The sequence below is a fragment of the Tachyglossus aculeatus genome, chromosome Y2, assembly GCF_015852505.1.
Source record: "Tachyglossus aculeatus isolate mTacAcu1 chromosome Y2, mTacAcu1.pri, whole genome shotgun sequence".
NCBI classification, from domain to species: Eukaryota; Metazoa; Chordata; class Mammalia; order Monotremata; family Tachyglossidae; genus Tachyglossus; species Tachyglossus aculeatus.
The window spans coordinates 1,589,544-1,613,182 of record NC_052094.1 but is presented as its reverse complement, the minus strand read 5'-3'; the positions used below and the strand labels follow the sequence as shown (position 1 = coordinate 1,613,182).

Genomic DNA, 23,639 nt, shown 5'->3' with positions numbered 1-23,639 from the left:
AAAGCCCTTCCCATGGCCCCATCTAGCCGGCGTCCAGGTCGGAACTGCCAGCGAAGGGGGAAAGTTAGGGTGGAGTGGACACCGTGCTGCTGATGACACCACCATCCTGTCCATCTCTCAAACTCAGAACCTTGGCATTAAGCCTGACTCCTTTCTTTACACCTCCCCACCCCATCAAAACTGGATCTTTCTTTATGACATCACCATGACCCAACCTGTCCTCTCCAACCAAAATTGTCACCGCACAGGACCAAACACTGTCACATCACACCTTGACTACTGCATCAGCCCCTTGGCTGACTCCCCTGCCTCCAGCCTCACTCCTCTCAAGGGCACACTTCACTCTGCTGCCCAGGTCCTTTTTCTAAAATGTCATTTTTCACATCTCCCCATTCCTCAAAACATCCGATGGCTGTCTGTTACTCTCCACATCAAGCAGAAAACCCTGACCATTGACTTTAAGGCACTTGATCAGCTCTCTCCCCCTTATTTATCCTTGCTCCTTTTCCACTTCATTCCAGCTCGTGCTCTTCATCCCTCTCAACCAGCTTAACCACAGTGCCTCCATCTCTTCACTCTTGCCCTCGACCTCTCCACTGCCCACTGCTTGAAATTCCCTTCCACTTCACAGCCAGAAGACCACTGCTCTCCCCATCTTCGAGGATGGAGAAGAGAGCCACGGGGAAAGCCAGGAGGTTCCTCTAGATGATTTCCAGCTGCTTTACCTGAAGGCGGGCCAAGAGAAGAACTTCTGGTGGGAGAAGAGACGAGGGTATGCTCCCTGCCCCCTCTTCCTCCTTGGGAAAGGCACCTTCTCCGCCGGCATGTAGACACCCGACAGGCTTGGGGACGAATCAATTCCTACACTGACAGGAGAGAGAGAGGGTGGGATCCACTGTGACTGCCCAATACATCTCTCCCCGAGAGCGAAGAGAGGCCTGTTTCACCCAAACGGCTCTGGCCCCAGCTCCAAGCAGGTGAGCGAACCTTCGATGGCCTGGTTGGGATGCTCCTCTGAACAGGCCAGGCGGCCATCCTTTGGAGCACTGGGGTACCAGCTGTGTGGTCCCCTGGCTGCTTCCAGCAGAAACCACTTTCAGTCCTTGCTGCCCGCCCCTTTGGGGATGCCAGGGATGAGACTGGAATTCAGTGCATGAAGCTGGATGGAAAGCTATTTTTGGCGGGATGGCAACCACTTCCTCAATCATTGCCTGGGGCATGACTCATGGGCCAAGTTTAGACCCTCTGTTTGATCCGAGAGTGGCACAAACCTCCTAGGCCAGCTGTAGGAGCATCTCCCGGGGCTTGAGCCTGGTGTACAGGCTGGGCTCAGCTCCATAATCTCTTGGGATCTGAAACTGCTGTCTCTGCCACCAGTCCCTTCCCCACTTTACCCACCCCCCAACCCACCACCACCTCCAACATTAACCAGCCTGGCCCTGGTTGAATGTGTTGGTTTTAATCAATTAACGGTGCTCCTGAGTGCTTACTGTGTGCAGAGAGCACTGTACCAAGCACCTGGGAGAGTCCAATACAACAGGTTATATTGTTTCTGTTTTTAAATGGAGCTTCTTAAGCATTTACTCTGTTCAGGCACTGTACTAAGCTCTGGGGTAGATACAAGCTAATCAGGTCCCATGTGGGGCTCACAGCCTTAATCCCTATTTTATAGATGAGGTGACAAACATAGAAAAGTGACTTGTTCAAGGTCACATAGCAGACAAGTGGTGAAGCCGGAATTAGAACCCATACTGGTGGACACATTCCTTGCCCACAACAAGCTATTCCTATTGGCACTGGCCCGTCCAATGGGGGAAGATCCCAGAGTTCTCGCGGTGAGGAAGTCATGTAGCCAGGGCCTTTTAGTCACCTCCTTCCCCCCCCATCCACAGGCGGGGGCCAAGGGAGTGGCAAGAGCCATTCAATGGGACATGGCTCTCTTGAAGACATTGGCTGGGCGGAGGCACAAGACGGACGGACGGTTCAGGCTGTTGGGTGGCAAATCCTCCCAGATATACGGATTGAGCCTCGAAAATCCAGCCCATGAGAACTCTATCCCTGACATTGGGCCAGCTCGGGGGCTGGTGACCTTTCCCAGGTGGCTATTCTGGGGTGAGGGTAAGACGGAGGGAGGGAGGAAGGAGGGACAAGAAGAAGGGGTAAAGACCTTTACTTAGCCAACATCTAGTCATCTGCTGCAGCAGCAATCTTTACTTATCCAATAACTACTTATCACCAACACCAATCCTCCTCCTTGCTGTGGCAGCGGCCCCTTAACTGTTTGCTACTCCAGAGCAGCAAAGGAAACTGGGGAGGGGAGACACCAAATGAAATGTGCAGGAGAGAGTGTGCCAATGCCCTATCAGGTTCCTAGCATTACACTTCCTGTACCACGCTCCCTCTCGACTTTGTTCGAAACAGAAAAAAAATCAGCTTTTGCAAAGGTGAGGAGGGGGCACTTTCTGCCTACTGTGAAACATGACAACGCCCAGAGAGAATCTGCCACAAGACCGTGGTCGGCCTCTCTCCCATTCCCAACTTTTCTGCCTCACCCTTGGGATATCCATTGGCCATGGAATTTTCTGTTCTCTGAAGTGGCTGGGCAGGGCCTGATCGCTACAGGATTTTTTTCACCCCCAGTGGCCTTTTCACATCCAGCCTCACCTACTTGATCCAGAGCACAACTCCAACCCACGTGGTTAAGCGAGTAAGACCTCTAAACCACATCACTGATTTATTACTTAAAGTAACAAATGGAATTCCTATCAGACTTGGGGAATCTTAATAACCTGGTAGCAAAACCCTTAGGCTTCACTGAGTAAAGCAAATTTCTCAGAGTTCAGACTGCCTAAGCAAGCAGCTAATGCGTAAAGCCTCTTCAAAGTTAGAGAGTTCTGAAACTAAATCACAGGGCCCATTAAATGAATAAAATACAAAGAAAGTGCTACCCCGTGGTTCTGCTGGTAAAAAGATTACCCGATACTCAGACAACCTGGAGACCACAGAGCATTAGGGAGACATCCTCCAGCCTCAATGAGCTGAACTGGTTTAAAATCCAGGACCAGCTTCCTTCTCCTCCTCCTCCTCCTCCTCCTCCTTCCCTACCCAATCTTTAAGGGGAAAAAATATATTTGCATTTAAATTCAACCCACTTGAAGAGGACTAAGAATCTTTACGTTTGAGGTCAAGAGCATCAAAGCACTAAAATAAAGCTGTTCATTGTTAACTCAGAAAAACAATTTGTCCCAAAAGGCCCTCCCTCATCCTTTGGTTCTCTATAAAGAAATTCTTGAGTTTACTTTTAAAGTTTTTAAAATACGAAGGAAAAAAAAAGGAACAGCAGTTCAAAGAAATATAAAAGGCTTCCAAGTTAGGCAAAGCAACTCAGGACAAGACAAGAGATCAGATCCTCCAGCACACACACCCAGCCCTCCCCACCCATCCAACTCCAAGAGGGAGAGGAGAAAAAGTGACCCATCTTTAGGTTTGGATACCTTCCCTGTACCAGTTGCATTCATCCATACATTCAATCGTATTTACTGAGCACTTACTGTGTGCAGAGCACCGTACTAAGCATTTGAGAAGTACAAGTCAGCAACATACAGAGACGGTCCCCTACCCAACAACGGGTTCGTCTTGAAGAGGGAGAGAGACAACAAAACAAAACATGTAGACGGGTGTCAAAATCGTCAGACCAAATAGAATTAAAGCTATATGCACATCATATCACATCACTTGCATCTCCTCCAACCCCAGACTCCCCTCCCTTCTATCTTCTTGCAGCTAGCCCTGCACCTCTCTCTGTCCTCTGTACAGGAAGCTTGCATCAGAAGCCAACGGAGTTTTCCCATACTGATCTTCCAGTCACTCATACACAAAAAAGGAGAAAACTGCATGCTTTTTCATCCAACCCCAGATTATTTTGCTGCAGAAAGAGAAAAGCCTACCCAAAAGAACAAAAATTCTCCCTAGCACCAAGCTTTAAAACACCTAACAATAATGGTGATATCTGTTAAGTGCTTATTAAGAAAGAACTCTACTAAGCGCTGAAACAGATAGTCAGGTCAGATCCAGTCCCCATCCCCCCAGGGGCTCACAGTCTAAGCAGGAAGGAGGACAGACAGCTATTAATTCCTCATGTTACAGAGGAGGAAACTGAAGCCCAGAAAAGTGAATTGACTTGCTCAAGGTGACACAGCAGGTAAGTGGCATATTAGAACGCTAAGTCGACTGACACCTGGACCCATGCTCTTCCCATCAGGCCACACTGCTTCTTCCCTCTGTAAGAAAGCCAGAGCTCTGAGGATGGGCCCAACTCTCATACTCAGAGCGAAGGGGGCAGCCATTTTATTTTCAGAAAGATAGGCTACCGATCCCATCCTCAAAGAAACAAATTGGGGGAGGGGGGGAGGACCCCACTAAATTATGCAATGCAGGGTTTCAATTAGCCTCTTCTAAAATCTGAGGTGAGAGGTTTGGCTCCATGGAAGGGCACGCTACACAAGTGACCATCTGGCCTCACCCCTTCTCTCTCCTCCTGACAATCTGCAAAGGGTGCTTCCCTCACCAAAGATGACATTTCTGCCCTTTGCTTTTCTTGGCCAATTTTTGACACTGGAGGCTACCGCATTAGGGTGATCCCCTCCTTCCATTGGGTGGAACAGCAGGATCACTCTGAGGTGGCCTGAAGAAAAAAACAGTGACTTGAGAGGGAGGATTCCTTGCATTCCTGCACTCACTGTTATGTTTCCTCTTGGTCGACTCATCCAGAGGGTGGGGTCCACTAAAGTGGGGTCCAGAGGGAACCGCCCCCTTCTCCCACAACATACTTTACCTCAGGGATCCCTGTAAGAATAGAGCCAGCGGTGCAGGTAACTAACGAATGGGAGGGAGAGAAGACCAGGGAGGGAGGAGGAGGCGAGAGGGGATGGGACAGAGTGGGAGGCAGAAGGAAGAGAGAGACAGTGGGGAGGAGAGGACATACCAGCAATGAAGATAAGAAAGAGCAGATATGTACACAAACCATCTCCTTCACCTTGAAAAATGTTCAGATAATTAAAAACAAATCTACCACACTTGCCAATGGAACAAAAACAAAAAAATCCATACTTTGGAGAGGAGGGGAAAAAAAATCAACAGTCATAGTTGGCATCTCAGGAGACTTCTCCTATCATCATTTGTCTCACTGCCTTTTCCCTTCTGAAAGGCAGGGGGCCTTCGTGGGGAGGGGTGATTTGGTTTGAAAAATGAGATTTTAAATGATGAGCTTCGCAAAGAATTGAGGAAACACACCCATTCTCCCCTTAAGAACAACAAAAACAACAAAATCAAAATAAAGAGATTCCAAATTCTGGCCAAAATACGAGCGCCCTGTGGTGCTCTGCAGTCTATTTTATTGCGGCTGCCAAAAAGATCTCTAGTGTCAAACAAATGAAGTTACAGCAAGCGCTCGTGGCAGGGGACAGCTCTGGAGGCTTAACAGAGGAATAATATTTTGTAACTGGAGAGCCTTATGAAAAACCCCTCTTCTCTCCCTCCCCCTGCACCCAACTGCTGACATATCTCCTCCCGCTGAAAAGGGGTACTGTGTCTCGTCCGCTGGTATAAGAACAAAACAACAGGTGGTGAGATTTACCAAGCACAAGAGCCAAAACCTTAAACAAATCTCCAGAAGGAAAGGTCTACTTTGTTCTGAGATTTCTCCTTACTTCATGGGGGTCCTTTCTGTAGGTTGCAATTCCTATTAAGTCCTGCAAAAGGTAATCAGGTAGGACACAGTCCATGTCCCATGTGGGGCTCACAGCTTTTATCTCCATTTACAGATGAAGAAACTGAGGCTCAGAGAAGTTAAGTGAATTGCTCAAGTTCACGCAGCAGACAAGCACCAGAGCCAGGATCAGAATCTTGGTCCTCTACCAGGCCCGTGCTCTTTCCACTAGGCCACAGCTGCTGCTTCACAGCTCCTCCAAAGCCAAGTATGGCTGCCACTAATCATTAGCACCAAAACTCTGTTGTCAGCAGCGGGGGGCCATCAGAATGTAAGCTTCTTGAGGGCGGGAACGGGGACACTTATTTTCCTTGAACTCTCCCGACACAAAGAAAAAAGTTACTTACACAGGAGGTGAATGGCAGAACTACACGCTTCCTAACAGCTCACCTCATCCTCTGCCCCTGCCTTCTCCCACCAAAACAAGCGATACTATCTTCTACGTCCTTTTTGCCCCTTAAGTGGAAGTTGAGGAGAACTCCTACTGTGCCCAAAACCTCAACTGGTCTTCGAGCACACTCTCTCCATCCAACCATTTCACATACTCTGAACAGAAAACCAGCCAGTAAGAACTTCAGCAAATATTTTTGACCCACTAAACCTAGGAATGGAAGTATATTATTTCTATTTCCTTCTAATGGTATTTGTCAAGTGCTTGCTACATGTCAATCACTATACTAAGCGCTGGGATAGATACAAGTTAATCTAGGACACAGCCCTCGTATCACAAGGGGCTCCCACTCTAAGGGGGAAGGAGAACAGGACTAGAGTCCCCATTTTACAGCTGAGGAATCGGACACAGAAGGGCACACAGTGGTAGAGCCAGGATTAGCTTGTTGCAGCTTTGTTAATGAGCGACTTCAATATGATTTATAAATTCTTATTTTTCTTACCATATAGGTATCAGAGTCCAAGTTTGGCTTTATTTTTTATTCATATTTTTGGGGGGTTGTTAAGCACTTACTATTTGCCGGGCCTATTCTATGCACTGGAGTAGATACAAGATAAGCAGGTTGGACACAGTCCATGTCCCGCCTAGAGTTCACAGTCTTAATCCTCATTTTACAGGGAAGCAGCGTGGCTCAGTGGAAACAGCATGGGCTTGGGAGTCAGAGGTCATGGGTAATAATCCCGGCTCTGCCACTTGTTGGCTGTGTAACTTTGGGAAAGTCACTTAACTTCTCTGTGCCTCAGTTATCCCATCTGTAAAATGGGGATTAAGACTGTGAGCCTCACATGAGACAACCTGATCACCTTTTATCCCCCCAGCACTTAGAATAATGCTTTGCACATAGTAAGCACTCAACAGATACCATTATTATTTTACAGATGAGGTAACTGAGGCACAGAGAAGTTAACTGTTTTTTTGCCTAAGGTCCCATAGCAGCCAAGTGGCAGAGCTGGGATTAGAACCCAGGTCCTTTGATTCCTAGGCCCGTGCTCTTCCCCCTAGACCATTTCACTCATTCATTCATTCATTCAGTCATATTTACTGAGCACTTACTGTGTGCAGAGCACTGTACTAAGCACTTGGGAAGTACAAGTTGGCAACATATAGAGATGGTCCCTACCCAACAGTGGGCTCACAGTCTAGAAGGGGAAGACAGAGTACAAAACAAAACATATTAACAAAATAAAGTAAGTAGAATAAACATGTACAAATAAAGTAAATAAATAAAAAGAGTAATAAATACGTACAAATATATACATATATACAGGTGCTGTGGGGAGGGGAAGGAGGTAAGGTGGGGGGAATGGGGAGGAGGAGGAGGGGGAGAGGAAGGAGGGGGCTCAGTCTGGGAAGGCCTCCTGGAGGAGGTGAGCGCTCAGTAGGGCATTGAAGGGAGGAAGACAGCTTGAGTCTTCACCGGGAAGAAAGGCACACTCTGATGGGAGATAAGAATTTAGGTGTGATAGCATGAGGATCTAAAAATAGCTTCACATCTCTTGCAGGCTGTTCACTCAGTCATTGCCATGGCCGAGTGAAAAACCACAGGTCCTGCAGGGGTGGACCCCAGAATGATCAAACAATTTGCACCGTTCCACCTCTAGAAGCCGCATAGCCTAAAGAAGGCACAGGCCTGGAAGCAAGAGAACCTGGGTTCTAATACTGACACTGACGCTAGCCTGATCTGCGACCTTGGGCAAGTCACTTCAATTTTCCAGGCCTCTGTAAAATGGGGTTTCAATAGCTGTTCTCCCTCCCCCTTCAACTGTGAACACCCTGCAGAACTGGGTCTGTGTCTGACTTGATTACCCGACTTGTACTTCCCAAGTGCTTAGTACAGTGCTCTGCACACAATAAGCGCTGAATAAATGACTGAATGAATGAATCAATTATCCAATATTGACCCCGGAGCTTAGTTCAGTGCTGGACACATAGTAAGCGCATCACAAATACTACCCTTATTATTATTCGGAGCGGTGAGCCTGTAGGGTGTGAAGACTAAAATGCCACCAGGAATTCATAGGCTACATCATTTTTTGCCTGGGACGACCCTGGTCCTAACTCAAGCTAGCAAAGAACCAGAGCAGAGGAAGCATTGTCCCTTGTGACTCCCTGTGACCAGCACCAGGATGGCATGCCCGAGTCCTGTCCCACCGTGTTGGTAATGTCAGCGTCTGCCCGGCAGTAGTCTCGGTAAGCTGTGTGGACAGCCCCTGCGGCCTGGGACCCTCCAAGTGGCCCACTCACCTTTTTCTCGACGGACCTTCTTCGAAATCTGAAGAGCTAACATCGTTGCTCGTGGACGACACTTGGGAGGCGTCGTCCTTCTCGTTCTCTGACTGTTCTGATCCTGCTCCTAAACCCTTTGCTTGGCTGTTTGTCAGGAGCCCTGAAAGAACAAGATAAAAAGGAGTGCAGAGCCATTAATGCCAATATTGGGCAGGGACCACATACACCCACTCTACTTATTGTACTCCCCTAGGCGCTTAGTACGGTGCTCTGCACATAGTGAATGCTCAATAACTACTCCTGAATGAATAAACATGGTGCTCAGAGCCAAGAATGTGGCCACCTCCCCAACTCAGCTCCGTCGGCCATAGATGAGGAACCTGAGGTTCCTTGTATTTGTACTTCCCAAGTGCTTAGTACAGTGCTCTGCACACAGTAAGCGCTCAATAAGTACGACTGAATGACTGAATGAATGAATGAATGAGGCACAGAGAAGTTCTGTGACTTTCCCAAGGGCACGTGGAAGGCAGGTAGTGGAGGCGGGATTAGAACCCAGGCCTTCCTACTCCTAGGCCCATGCTCATTCCATCAGGCCGTAATTATGAAGAGAGAATCGATATGAAAGTGCTTTGGAGAAATTAAAAAGGATAAGAAGTACAAAATATTGTTCATTACTAACATGAGGGCACAACACTAGTTATTTAGGGAACACAGAAATGCATGTCAGTCCACACACAGGATTATCCAGGCATTGTTACCCTGTGACTACAGTGATTGACCAGATCTGACCTCTGGATCACTAATATTCAACCAGAGGCTTCTCAATCAATCAGTGGGATTTATTAAGTGCTTACTGGGTACACAACAATGTACTAAGCTCTTTGCACTGTACTAATTCCTTCCAAGTTCTCCCGAATTCCTGGACAACTGAAGGGAGGGAATTAATGCCATGCACCAACCCAGACCCGACCACACGAATCAAACTGCCCATGGTAATTTCCATCCACTCTGAGCTACTGGCACACTCCCTTCCTCCAAACGGGCAAACAACTTCTCCGCTTTGGAAAAAAAAAAAAATTCTGTTTCCGTCCATCTTTTCTCCCCATCCTTTGATTCTGCCAACATAAACCCAGTACCGCTAGGACGCAACTGTCATTATGCCCTTTCAATAGGTTACAAAGAAGAAGTAATCTCATCCCGGATCCACCACTTGTCTGTGTGTGACCTTGGGTGAGTCACTTCACTTCTCCATGTCTCAGTTACCTCATCTGTGAAATGGGGATTAAGACTGTGAGCCCCACGTGGGACATGGTCTATATGCAACCTGAGTAGCGTTTATCTTTCCCAGTGATTAATACAATGCCTGGCACATAGTAAGTGCTTAAATTACCCCCTCTTCTCCCCACCCAACCCCCACCCCAAAAAAGTAAGGACCGTTCTTCCCACGAGTCCATCCCAGTAGAGGACGATCCACTAGATGGTACTACTGGGGTCAGCAACCCTGTTGCGCATGTGTGGCACTGGAAAGGACATACTGGCTGCAGTGATTCTCACACAGTACTTTGTGTTTCTGAAATTTCCATATTCAATACTGTAAAATAGCAGAGTGGCAAGGACCTAAGCAGTGAGCCACTGGTAGATGCCACAATAAAAGAAGCACTTAAAGAGTATCATAATCATTATTAATATTACGATTATCAACATCCCAGGGATGTAGAAAAAGGTAGCTATTCTTATCCCATATTACAGATGAGGAAACTGGGGCCCAAAGAGGTTGTGACTTGCCCAAACCAAGGATGGATGATAATTCAAGGTCATAACTGGCATCTTCTTGCCTTGTTTCTCCATTCACGGTTTAAAAAAACAGGTTGGAGTAGAGGGGAGAGGATCAGCTGGGGAACGAACAGGAGATTATAAGCGCCAAAAGGGCAGGGTTCAGGTCTACTAACTCTATAGTGTTCTCATAATGGTTCAATGGCTCAATGGCTCTGCAAATAAACACCACACTGACTAAAACAATTTGTTTTAAAACACCATAACTATTCAGATAACTGAGGAAACTTGCCTTGATAACCAGGAAGCTGATGCCTTAGTCCAAAGATGTATTTGTCAAAGATAATCCTTGCCTAACAAACCTTTCACGCAATTCAAAAAGAAAAGCATATCAACTTCTTCAATATGATTGAACCAAATTTTAACAGGTCTCTAGCCCTTCCAGCAATGATTCTCACCATGGCTCCAAACAAGAACATTTGATTTTTTAATTACTTCTGGTCAAGAGTCTAAACCCCACTACTAAAGGCTACCCTACAGAAGGATTTAAAAAAAGCGGGGGGGGGGGGGGGGGGGGGGGGCGGGGTAGGGGGAGAGGTCTTTGAAGTTGTTTCAGCACTTCTAAAACATCTGTAACACACCAAACGATTTAGCATATTAGGGGGAACTACGATTTAGCATATTAGGGGGAACTACTGTATTGCAGAGGAGATGCACAAAAGGTAATTTGGTTTTATAGAGCCATGGCCATCTGTCACCCTGTCACTGTGAGATGAGGTATCCTGTTCCGTAGAAAACAGATGACAAGCTCCGATAGAGTGGCTTCCATTCTCCATCTGGGGCTGCCAGGGGTTTGGCCTCTTGTTTGGGGAGGTGGCCTGCTGTCCTTCCCAAATTAGAGTCTTTCTGGAGGGGTCAGTGGGAAAGAGGGTGGGCAAGTGGGCAAGTGGGAAAGTGGTGGGGCGATAAGAGATGAAGTAAAGGCCTAGAACACAGTTCCACATGAGGCCCTTGGATTTATGGTAGCTGAGGGGATAAAATACCTGTTCTTCCTCCCTTAGCCTTTGACCCCGAGGGGGGACAGGGATTGGATCTGATCTGATGATCCTAGCAATAGAGTTTGGCCCAAAATGAGTGCTTACCAAGTATCACAATTGAAGAAGGGTGGCCTAATGGGTAAACACAGGCCTGGGAGCCAGGACCTGGGCTTTAATCCCAGTTCCACCATTTTCCTGTAGTATGACCTGGAGCGAGTCACTTAACACCTCCGTGCCTCAGTTCACTCATCTGCCAAATGGAGATTCAATACCTGTTCTCCCTCCTACTTAGACTGCGGGCCCTATGTGGGACAGGGACTGCATCCGAACTAATTTTCTTTTGCTTACAACAGACCTTGACAGCTAGTAAGTGCTCTACAAATGCCGTTAAAAAATTATTATACCTACAGAAGGTGTCTCCTGGTGGGATGGCAGGGAGAGACGGGTGATGGGAGAAGTAGGGTTTCTCTTCTCCTGCAAAGAGCAGAGTCAGGATTAGAACCCAGGTCCCCTGACTCCCAGACCCGAGCTCTCTTTCTGCTAGGCCCGGCTGTTTCTCCATCTCCATCCTGTGAGAACAGGACCCATCCAGCTGACAGGAGGCAGCAGGCGTGTTGTTAAAGGATGAGGCAAAGAGCAGCGGAGTCTGGGCAGGGGTCACCGGCCTAGCTGTGTCCTACGGTATGTATCCGGGGGCCGGGGCTGCCTCAGATCACCGTATGGAGGTCGCAAATGACTGCGTGAATGACAACTAAGCAGTCGGACGTCCGATGCTCTGTCACGAGCATGCGGCTCAGATCAAACAGGTTGAATAATTCAGGCAGAGGCACTCGGGCCGCCCAGCTCCCCGTAAAAATAACCCTTTAAAGGTAGAGAATCTTGAATGTGGATTATTCCTTTGTCTCCTTTCTAAAATTTGTGGGGGAGGCTCCGGGGGCCTGGTGCCTATGCTCCTGACTGCCTCCTGACCAGATTGTTTCTGCTCCACCTTCTGCCAAGGGGGTGGACACACAGCACCCTCAAACCCTCTTTTTCTGAGAAGTACCGAAGCAGAAGTAGAGAAGAAAAGATGGGGGGTTGGGGGCACCTGATGGAAAGGGGTCAAACGGGGTTGGGGGTGGGAGTCCTGACAGGCCAGGGAGAGATGGAGTGAGGCCCCAGTCTCCAATACCAACAGCTGCAAAAAAATAAAAAAATACTCCATGAAAAAATACTCCATCTTGCCCCCTCCCTGGCTACCCATGTCTAGTTCCCTCTCTTCACTCTCCCCATCTAAAGCTCTACTAAAATCATATCTCCTCCAGGAAGTCTTCCCTGACTAATCTCTCATCTCCCCACTCTATTTTCCCTCCCTTCTGTATCACTTATACATTTAATCAATCAATCAATCGTATTTATTGAGTGCCTAGTGTGTGCACAGCACTGTACTAAGCGCTTGGGAAGTATAAATTGGCAACATATAGAGATGGTCCCTACCCAACAGTGGGCTCACAGTCTAGAATAAATTATTATTAAGTCCATACCCTATACGCATTTCGATACTCACCCCACCCCCAGGGTACTTATGTATATATCCTTATACTCTGGTCCCCTCCACCTTCATCTTCTGTCTCTTCTTTTCTTGTCAAGCCTCGTTCACGATTGTAAACTCCTTGAGGGCAGAAAGCATGCCTACCAATTCTACTGTACTGTCCATTCCTAAGCATACAACACAGTGCCCTGCTCACACTAAGGGCTCAATAAGTACCACTGATCAATTGATCAATTCCCTCCTTCCCCTTCTATCTAGCAGGAGGCCTCAGCTTTTCCCTATGATTTTAAAAATCGGGAATTTAAATGAAGATTTAATCCAACATACCATATTTCTTACATGTTCAATCCCTGTAAAACATACCCCACACATGCACGCATGCACACACCCACACTTTTCTCCAGGAAGCAAGGCCAGCAGAGCCCTTGGAAGAGTAGTATTCTTTCTGACTAAAGCCCTGCTGCCATTTTGAATTCAGTGGCCCACCGTAAGCATCGTTCTTCAGGCCTGTGCCACCCGGTAAAGCTACAACCGCCGGCCTCTGGCATCTGGCTAAAGAAGCCCGGTGGTTGGGGGGAACTTCTGGGGTAAGAAAGAAAGCACCCAGGCATGTGGGGAAAGGGAGACAGCTAGAGAAGGAGGAGACATTTTGAGTTTTCAAAATGAAGCCTGAGCCAGAGCTGAAAGGAAAAGGAGCAGAGGCAGAAGACCAAACAGACCCTCCCTATCTCAGCTATGGAGGAAGGAGAGAGAGAGGAGAAATAATGAGCTAGGAGACAGATGAACAGATTTGAAAAAACAACAACAAATCCCAAAAGCCACTTCTATAGGGAGTCGTGACATAGCACATTTCTTTAGACACAGATGTGCATCAATTTTTCAGGTCTAGTGTCCATACCAGACAAACGTGCTTGGTGAGCAGCCACAGAGATTTAAACCAGGGCCCACCAACCACCCCCATCCCTGCGCAATGAACGTTTGCCTGAGGAGCCCCCCTCTCTGCGTGAGTTCAGGGCCTTTTGCAGTCAGGGGTATGCAGTCTTCCTAAGGTGCAAGGGGAGGTTTATGTCATCCCGCTCCCCCCCCTCCCACCCCCCCCCAGCCCTCCGCCGGACCTTAGTCTGCGGACAGGAAACCAAGACAGCAGGAGGTCCCTACCCAAGGTCACTGATGGAGCGTGGCATGGACAAAATGGGAATTTGCCAAAGCTATCCCCCATCACCCCCCCAAAAAAATATTCCTGATGGACTGGGGATGGGGGTTGGGAAATAAGGAGGGGGGATGGGGCACAAAGTGTGGGAGATTACATACCCAGGGAAAAGCCAAGGAGTTGAGGGTGGGGAGGAGGCAGAAATGCCCCTACCTGGCTGGCCATCCCATCTCTGTCCCTAACCCCTATGTTTGGTCCTCAGACCACAGAGGGTGTGGCCCACCTTGTGCGGAGCAGACCCTGGGGGGAGAGAAGGGACCGGGTGCCAATTGGCTCATGAACGTGACTCCTCACCCTCACAGCCGAGACACCAATGGGACCATAGTCAATACATGCCACTTCTGCCCACCTCACTTTCTCCATCCTGAAAATGGGGAGGAAGGGAAGGGAAAGGGAGGGGAGGGGTGGGAACAGAATCCACGCAACCTACCTCACTGGGGCCGCGGCAGAAGTGAGCTAACACGGGGCCGATCTCCCAGGGCTCTTACTGAAAACGCCAGAGAAACACTTGACAAATTGGCCCGTGGGGCTGGGCCGGCGCCGGTGGTCTACGGAGGGGGGCGGGGGGAGGTGAACGTCTCCTCACCCGGGAGCCCACTTCCACCTGGCAGTCGTCCATAGCTGTCGACACTGATCTGGCCGCCGAGGCGACGGCGTTCGTTTTCCGTGGCAGATTTCTAGAGGGCTCTGCATCCCCCATCCCAACCCCCTCTGTCTCCCTCACCCCCCACTCCCCACCGGTACCCCGGGGGGGGCCAGAGGATATTAATATTAAGCAAATCACAACACTTTACAGTGGCTCACCTAGCACCTTGGTCATCCATAATGGATGACTGCAGGGAGGGTCCCAGAAGGGAAAACCCACAAAGGCCAATTTCTTCAACAAAAAAACCCCATCAGCCCCAAACAAATGTAGAGCAGATTTTTTTTTCCTTTTTTAATTGGAACAGACCTTCTCTCCCGGGCTCTTCGACATAAGCCACCAAGAACTGCATCTGACAGACCCCCGGTACAGCCATCCTTAGAACTGGAACACTGCAGAGAGTGAGGGAGAGTGAGATGGAGTGGGAGAGGGAGAGAGAAAGAACGAACGAGAGACACGCAGCCTACAGATGGCTTGTCAACAATTCTGCTGCTGTACGTAATAAGCAGCAGTGCAGATTCAGCCTCTCGCAATAGGACAGCAGAGAGAGTGATGGCTTGGAGCGGGGGAGGGGACAGAGAAGGTTATTTATGTCCGTGGGGCCAAAAGGAGGTCTCGATTTTTCTGCCCCCCCCCCCCCCAAAATTAAAGTGACAGGATCCAGGATGCTTTTCGTTGTTTTATGGGGTTTCCCCGCCACCGTCCCTCTCCAATCTGAGAACCTGATGGCTGTGAAAGGCATGTTTTTATTTAAAAAAGAAGGGGAAAAAAAAGACCTCAGATGGGGAAATGGTTTAACTGTCTGCAGACCCATGTACGTGTCTTGTCAGACAACACACACAAATGTGCGAGCAAAGAGCCAGAGCTGAATGACATTTTCAATAGCAGATCCCTTTCTCGTAGAATAATTTGTGCCATTAAGCACTTGCCTTTCATTTATTTTTATTTGCTGTTTTGGCAAAAGAACCTGGGCAGCTCTCCAGACTGACTGCAGACGTCCATTTCCAATGTGCCACAGACTCCCTGCTCTCCCCCACCCCACCAGGCCCACTCCCCTTCCACCGTTCCTTTACTGTACCATTCCACCGGTGGCAACCTCCAGACCAGCTCCAAACCCACAAATCCCCTGCTGCTAGGCATCATCCCATCAGGCCCACCAGACAGAGTCTCTCTGGTCCCCATTTACTTCCTCTTGGCTTCCAGGGTCATTTCACTCCACCCCCTTCACTGCTTCCCGAAGCCCCAGTCTTTCACAGAACATGATTTGTAGCCTGGCAGCTGGACTCAGAACTTAGAGAGACTTAGGGAAGTGGGTGTAAAATAATGAGACATTTCAGCTCCCATTCACCCAGAACATTCTGCTCAACATCCAGGAGGCTAGCCTACATAAGCCCTAACCTTGTTCTTCGTATCTTTTTTGAATAAATGGTCTGAAAGGCATTCCTTGAGAAGGCCGGAGACCAAACAGGATTGCTGTTTTGAACTCAAGGGGCTGACTTTATTATTAGAAGTTTGCACTGACCCAGACTCAAGTCTAGGCTAACATTAACAGTTCTGAAACAAAAACCATTTGTTTTAATTTTTAAAAATGACAACAGACATCCTCTAAAACTAAGAAATGTCCCTCTATCCTTTGCTAAGGAAAAAATGTCCAATCCCAAGCTCCCCAAAGTCTGCACAAGCTGACCCTGGTCAAGAAAGATGGAGAAGACACAATTATTATCGTCATCACTCAGCTGAGTGTATTGCAGGTGGCTCTGACAAGATGCTTGCCCCCTGCCAGAGAGGGGAAAGAAAAGTGGAAGACAAGCAACAGACGGCTCTGGTCCAGTCAATCCATAGTATTTATTGAGCCCATGCAGTGTGCTCACTATTGTACTAAGCTCTTGGGAAAGTATAATACAACAGTGTTAAGTGACTTGCCCAAGATCCCACAGCAGACAAGTGGCAGAGCCGGGATTAGAACCTAGGTCCTCTGACTCTGAGGTCCATGCTCTTACCACTACGCCACGCTGCTTCTTGTGGTATTAAAAAATACCATTACTACTATTACTATTAGTAGTTGGGGCAAGTTACCTTGAGTGACAGGTGAGCAAGTAGAATTCAAGGTAGAGCTGCTGATATATTTTCTTAAAATATAGCGCTCTAACTTGCTCCCTTTATTCACTACCCTCATCCGCGGCCCCACAGCACTCATGTGCATATCTGTAGTTTATTTATTTATATTAATATCTGTCTCTCCCCCTCTAGGCTGTAAGCTTATTGTGGGCAAGGAATGTGTCTGTTCATTGTTGTACTGTACTCTCCCAAGCGCTTCGTACAGTGCTAGGCACAAAGTAAGTGCTCAATAAATATGACAAAGAAAGAATAAGAGGAAAGGGGGTGTTTACTCAGGGAAGGCCTCTTGGAGATGTGCTTTCAATATGGCTTTGAAGGAGGGGAGAGTAATTGAGGAGGAAGGAGGCGGGAGGGTGTCCCAGGCCACAGGCAGGATGCGGGCTAGGGGTCAGTGGTGACATAGATGAGATTGAGGCCCAGTGAGAAGGTTAGCAATAGAGGGGCGAAGTTGGCAGGATGGGTTTTAGCAGGAGAGTAGTGAGGGGAAGTACGTGAGGGGCAAGGTGATTGAGTGCTTTAAAGCCGATGGTGAGGAGTTTTTGATTGATGCGGGAGTGGTTGGGCAACACTAGTTTTATGAGGGGTGGGGAAAGGTGGGCTTTGAAATAGGAAGCGTTGTGATCTGGTAAAATTCGAGAGTTAAGGACAGAAGGGGGGATTTCAGGGCAGGGTAACAGTGACAGCACGGTAGGAGGAGGAGGTGATGAGGGCAAGGTAGAATTGGATAGGTGAGTTGGGGAGAAAGGGAAGTGTGTCCCCAGGAGGAAGAGACGGTGAGGAAAATGGGGAGTGACCTGACCCCAATTCTGAGGACTTTTTGCTTGATGTGCAGGGAGACATAGCCATTGGAGAGGCTAGAGAAGTTGGCCCCAAGCTAATCAGTCAGTTGTAGTTACTGAGTGCTCACAAGATGATCTGTGCAGCTGGCTGGAGTATAGAAAGTAGATGGCAGGACTGGAGGCAGCGAAACAAGAGCATGGAATCCGATCATAGTTTGTGTGGAGAGGAAGTGGGTAAGAGGCTCCAAGAAGTGTTAGGATGGGAGACTAAGAGAAAGAGAACAGTCATGGAGAGCAAGAAACGCATTCCTAAAATGGATGCAAGGAGGGAGGAAATCAAATACCATTCCGGGACAGATATGAACAGCCCTGTGTGTGACACGACTGAAAATGATCCTGGGATTGTGTTGTTTCCTCCTCCACTGCTAATTTTATTTATCCCTCATCTACTGAGGCAAAAGGTTTATCCTGGCTGGGCCTATTTTTTGGGTGGGGGCGGTGGAGCAGGGAGATAACTGTTAAGCACTTAGCATGCGTCAAGCACTGTTCTAAGCCCTGGGGTAGATATAAGTTCATCAGGCTGAATACAGTCCCTGTCTCACATGGGGCTCACAGTGTAAGTAGGAGAGAGAGCAGATACTAAATAGCCATTTTGCAGTTGAGAAAAGTGAGGCCCAGAGAAGTGAATTGACTTGCCTAATGTCACACAGCAGGCAACTGGCAGAGCCATGGGTCTTCTGGCTCCCAGGCCCTGCTTCACCCATTATGCCACACTGCTTCTTTACTGGATTTCTTTAGTTTGTCATCACCTTCACCCTTTATACTCTTCTGGGTCTCCACTGACAAGGAATGAGGCCACTGTTGGAACTCAAGAGAGCTGGACAACTCTCTGTCAACCTGGGTGGCACAGGTGTATGTTATGTAATGACATCAGGAGGACACGAGACAGGTCTTGGAGGAAATCCAGAGAACCTCCAGTACAATAATAATAATTAATAACTGTGATATTTGGCAAGCACTCTGTGCCAAACACTGTACTACACTCTGGGGTAGACACGAGATAATGAGGTTCCACATGGGGCTCATTTTGTCACAGGGGCAACCCCTGAACTCCCTCTCTCCCCTGCCCCCCGCCCTTGGCTCCAGAGTCATGGCATTTCCCTCCCGGATTACTGTGAACATAGACAACGCACCTGAGCCTGTAAGCACACTGTGGACAGGAAAAGTGTCTACTGCTACACTGTGCTCTCCCAAGCACTTGGTACAGTACTCTGCACAGAGTAAGTGCTAAATAAATATGATTTATATGTATTTGTTTCGCATTCGGCAATAACACTGAACTGGACATGGTAAGTGCTCAGTAAATACAACTGATTGATTGACAAGACCCTGCACATATGAGCTCCTTGTGGGTGGGAACCTGTCTACCAGCTCATTTGGACTGTCCTCTCCCAAGAGCCTAATACAGTGTTCAGCAACAGAGTAATCCATTAATCATATTTATTGAGCGCTCACTGTGTGCAGAGCGCTGTACTAAGCACTTGGGAGGGTACATATAAGAGAGCTGGTAGAGAGAGTTGGCAGACATTTCCTACCCACAAGAATCTTACAGTCTAGAGGGGGAGACAGACATTAACAGAAATAAAACATTAATAGAAATAAATTTCAACTATGTCTAAGTGCTGCGGGTCTGAGGGAGGGGTGAATAAGGGGTGCAAGCCAAGGACACCACCACTGACCGGCACTCAGCTGGTCAAAGCCTCAGTTTCTCTACCTGCTACACATGAACATTGTTCATTCCCATCATTAACATTCCCTCCCAACTTTTCTGGGACCTCTGGAGAAAAGGGGAGTTAATGGATGGGAAACTGTGCACTGAAGCACTTTATATTCTTAATAAAGATTTGTGCCCCTGGCTCCTCGAGCCATAAAAATGGAGGCACTGCCTCTGAAGAGCAGTTCTGGAGCATCTAGACCTCTGGATGGAAGTCACGAGACAGGAAACATAGATGGAGCATAAGAAGAAAAATTAAATTAAACCTGGAAAAGGCCATTAGCCAGAGACAAAGGATCACGACTCCATCCACCGCTAATCAATCTGATTCTCTGGAGGTTTTGGCTTAAAGCAGGTGTCCAAGACCTGAGGAACAGTGTGGTCTAGTGGAAAGAGCACGGGCTTGGGTGTCTTGGGTCCTGGGTTCTAATTCCGGCTCCACCACTTGGCTGATGTGATCAATAGTTACGATTGAATGAATGAATAAATCTATCCCAGTGCTTAGTATGGGCCCTGTCACACAGTAAACACACAACCCCCTGCCCCTGCAAAAAAAATCACACAAGTTGCTCTCCCTAAAATCAATGGTCAGAGGCAAGGCAAGAAATAGAGCCGGGAAGAGGCATAGTTAAGAACTCTTATGCTAATTATGGAGTGTTTTACAGCCGTTCTTTCTACCAAGTTTGGGGGATGGGGTAATTAGCGCTGGAGTAGATAAAGATCGAAACTATCCCTGCCCCATATAGGTATAACAACCTAATAATCCATGGTATTTACTGAGTGTTATGTGCAGAGCACACACAGGTGAACTTCAGCATCAGTAGTCATTATTTTTTTCTAACACAAAGGACAGTTATATGTAGTTCAGTGCTCAGCCTAAGCCCCACTTTTACTCATCTTCTACTCCTTTCTGCATCACCCTGACTCACTCCCTTTGCTCTTGCCCCTCTCCCCACCCCACAGCACTTTATGTATATATCTGTAATTTCATTTATTTATATTGCTGTCTGTTTACTTGTATTGATGTCTGGCCCCACCCCCTAGACTGTGAGCTCATTGTGGGCAGAGACGCAGAGACTCTCTTTTTATTGCTGCATTGGACTTTTTCAAATGCTTAGTCAAGTGCCCTGCACACAGTAAGCACTCGATAAACATGACCGAATGAATGAATAAATAGCAGTGATTGATTGATTTAAAAAGACTGGTTCTGGTGGTATTGTTTACCCCCTCACCCTTTCATTCCCACTGAAAGAATGGCAACTATTATCTATTATCGGTAAAATGTGGGGATAAGAGCCTTGCAGTCATTCCCTCCTGGACTGTGAGACGCAGTAGGGCCTAGAAGAAAAAGCACAGACTTAAGAGTCAGAAAGACCTGGATTCTAATTCCGACTACACCACTGATACGCTGTGTGACCTTGAGCCAAGTAACTTCCTCAGAATCCTCATCTGTAGAATGAGGATAAAGACACATGAGCTACGACAGGGGCTGTGCCCAGCCTAATTAACTTAGATCTATCCCAGCACTTAGTAATGTCTGACACAGTAAGCGCTTAATAAATAACCTTAAAAAAATTAAGATGAATAGCCCTGTGTGAGAGAGACTCTGCCTCATTTGATTGTCCTGTGCTAACCAGGGCTTAGCAAATAAGTAAGAGCTTAAAAAATACCAAAATAGCAGCAGGGAGGACAAGAGAATGATAATCAGTCCTTTAAGGGGAAAAGCACTCTTTTGGCCTAGTGGTAATGGGTAGGTTCCCCCAACTGTCCCTTTTAAATACTGCCACAGCTGGTAGCCAAGCAGAGAAAAGATGCTCTTTTACTTTTTCCCCCCTCTTTTCTCTGTACTCTCTTCTATCAATCAATCAGTGGTATTTATTGAGAACCAACGGTGTGCATGGCACTGTATGAAGCGCTTGGGAGAGAACAGCACAACAGAATTGGCCCTCAAGAAGCCTTCAATTTGCTCTTGCCAAGAAGAGCCAGCCCACCTCTAACTCTAACCAGGCCCCTCTTGGTCTGGCTCAAATAGGTGTATGGCAGCAATTTAATGTGCAGACCAAGGAAGATCTCCCTCCACAGGACACCCCACTCTGATCCTTTCTGTGTTTTGTGTAGATCAGATCAACGGAAAAAGGTTTTCTGGGAACAATCTCAAAACACATGAAAATTCAGGGTGTAAAATGCACAGACCCTTTCCCTACAAAAGTGTTGCCTTTGGCTTGAAAAGTAGAGCAAAAGGGTTGAAAAAATCCAGCAAATAAATACATTAACTCTTTCCATCTCCCTTTCTTTCTTTCTTTTTCTTTCTTTTTCTTTCTCTTTCTTTCTTTCTTTCTTTCTTTCTTTCTTTCTTTCTTTCTTTCTTTCCTTCTTTTTCTTTCTTTCTCTCTCTCTCTCTCTCTTTCTTTCTTTCTTGCTTTCTTTCTTGCTTTCTTTCTTCTTTCTTTCTCTCTCTCTCTCTCTCACACACACACACACACACACACACACACACACACATCTCTAGGGGCAGAGAGATGTGCTGTCTTCTAAAAAGTTGCAGCATTCATCAACCTGGTGATTTTTCTTTTTTCTGTGGCCCCATACTTGCTGGTCCCAAATCCTCCCTGACTTTCTCCACTCCATGCGCCCTTGACTTCTGCCTCCCTCCTTCCTCCTCCCCTGCTTTCTTTCAGGCTGAAAATTTCATCTGGAATTTGAGAGAACCAATCTTCCCTTCAGGTCCCCACAGTGGGTACGGAGGGGTAGCGGGTGAATGGAGAGAGGCGGCTCAGGCTGAGGAGAAACACCGGTCTGTTGTCTGCAAGAAATGAAGGGACAAGGAAATTCCACGCAGTGGGGGAGGGCATGAACAAGAAGTTGGTGGTAGTGGGAGAGGTGAGAAGATGACCCAGTGAGTAGGTTAGGTAGAGAGGAACAACGAGTGCAAGCAGGGGTGTGGTGGGAGAAGAGCTCTCCTGCTTCTTTGCATCCCCTCCACCCCTGAGACAGACATGCTCCCGTATAGTCCTACAGCAGACCCTCCTTCCTATATCTATGAGCCCAGTTCCTACTACCTGCATTAGGTGCAGGGAAATCAAAGGCAGTGGAGGATACTACTTGTCACAAGCGACTGAGACGTGCAATCGCTCTTAATATGGCTCAGATCCTCAGTCAGTCAGTCAAACGTATTTACTGAGCACTTTCTGTGTGCAGAGCACTGCACTAAGTGCTTGGGGGAGTACAATGCAACAATAACACGAACACATCCAGCTTCCTGCTCTGCCTCCCAGACCAGACACGGCCTGAAACCCGGCGGGGACTGAACTGCATTTATAAATGGCACAAAAAATCGACAAATTTCCCCCCAGAGGTGAGTCCCCAGGCCTTTTCTCCGCACATCCACCGAACCGAGATATAGAACGGGAGGGCTGTAGAACCCTGGCACTGTCCTCCGCTGGTGAACACGGCACCCACTGTACCCGGGGAGGGGACGAGGGATGCACAGCTTTAAGCCTTCGTCCTTAATCTCCGGCGAGTAGGCCTGCAGCGTCCCTCTTCCATGTCGGGAAGAACGGCCTTCTTCGGAAGACAGGCTTTCAACCCTTAGGGGATCTCTGTCCCAGGACACAGCCCATGAATGACGAGCTTAGTCGGACTGGAAGTCTCTGATTAGCTGTATGTCTTTTTTTCAGGGGAGGAGCGGGGGGTTTGGGGAGGGAGAGGTCAATGAGGAGAAATCTCACTAGGGAAGGTCACAGTACCATCTGGTATCCTCTGTCCACTCCAATCAGTAGCCACTTGATGGCAACCTAAACCTAGTACCCTGGAGGCAGACACTTCCCCCAACGCCACACGCCCACAAATCTGGCCACCCCCCAAGGGGGGTGTGGGGGCTCTCAGGAGTTGGTTTCCTGAAATTTGGCCAGAGCCAGGAAAGGCACTTCTGCCTTAAAGCAGTGCCAGAGAGATCTGCATCCAATGGATCAGTTACTTCTCAGGGGGTGGTCAGCAGAGGGCCTGCCCTTGGAAGAAGAGACAATCCCCTTTCCCATCCTGGTGCCACCTGGACAATCAATTGACTTAGCGCTAATGGTGTGCAGAGCCCTGTACTAAGCACTTGGGAGAGCACAGTACAAGAGTCGGCAGGCACATTCCCTGCCGACGACGAGTTTACAGACATTAATACAAATAAATTCTGGATATGGACATAAGTGCTGTGGGGCTGAGGAAAGGGTGAATAAAGAATGCGAATCTAAGGGCAAGGGTAGCACAGAAGGAAGTGGGGAAGGCCTCTTGGAGGAGATGTGCCTTCAGATACGGCTTTGAAGGTGGAGGGAAGGATCAT

At 47.9% G+C, this 23,639-nt stretch overlaps 1 protein-coding gene across 1 annotated transcript in view; it reads right to left on the bottom strand.

Moving 5' to 3' along the window:
- Window positions 1–23,639, bottom strand: part of JARID2 (jumonji and AT-rich interaction domain containing 2) — a 229,804-nt gene that overhangs the window by 67,731 nt on the left and 138,434 nt on the right. Inside the window, 1 exon segment of the mRNA XM_038768089.1 lies at window positions 8,463–8,604. Within this exon segment, the coding sequence (XP_038624017.1) occupies window positions 8,463–8,604 (142 nt within the window).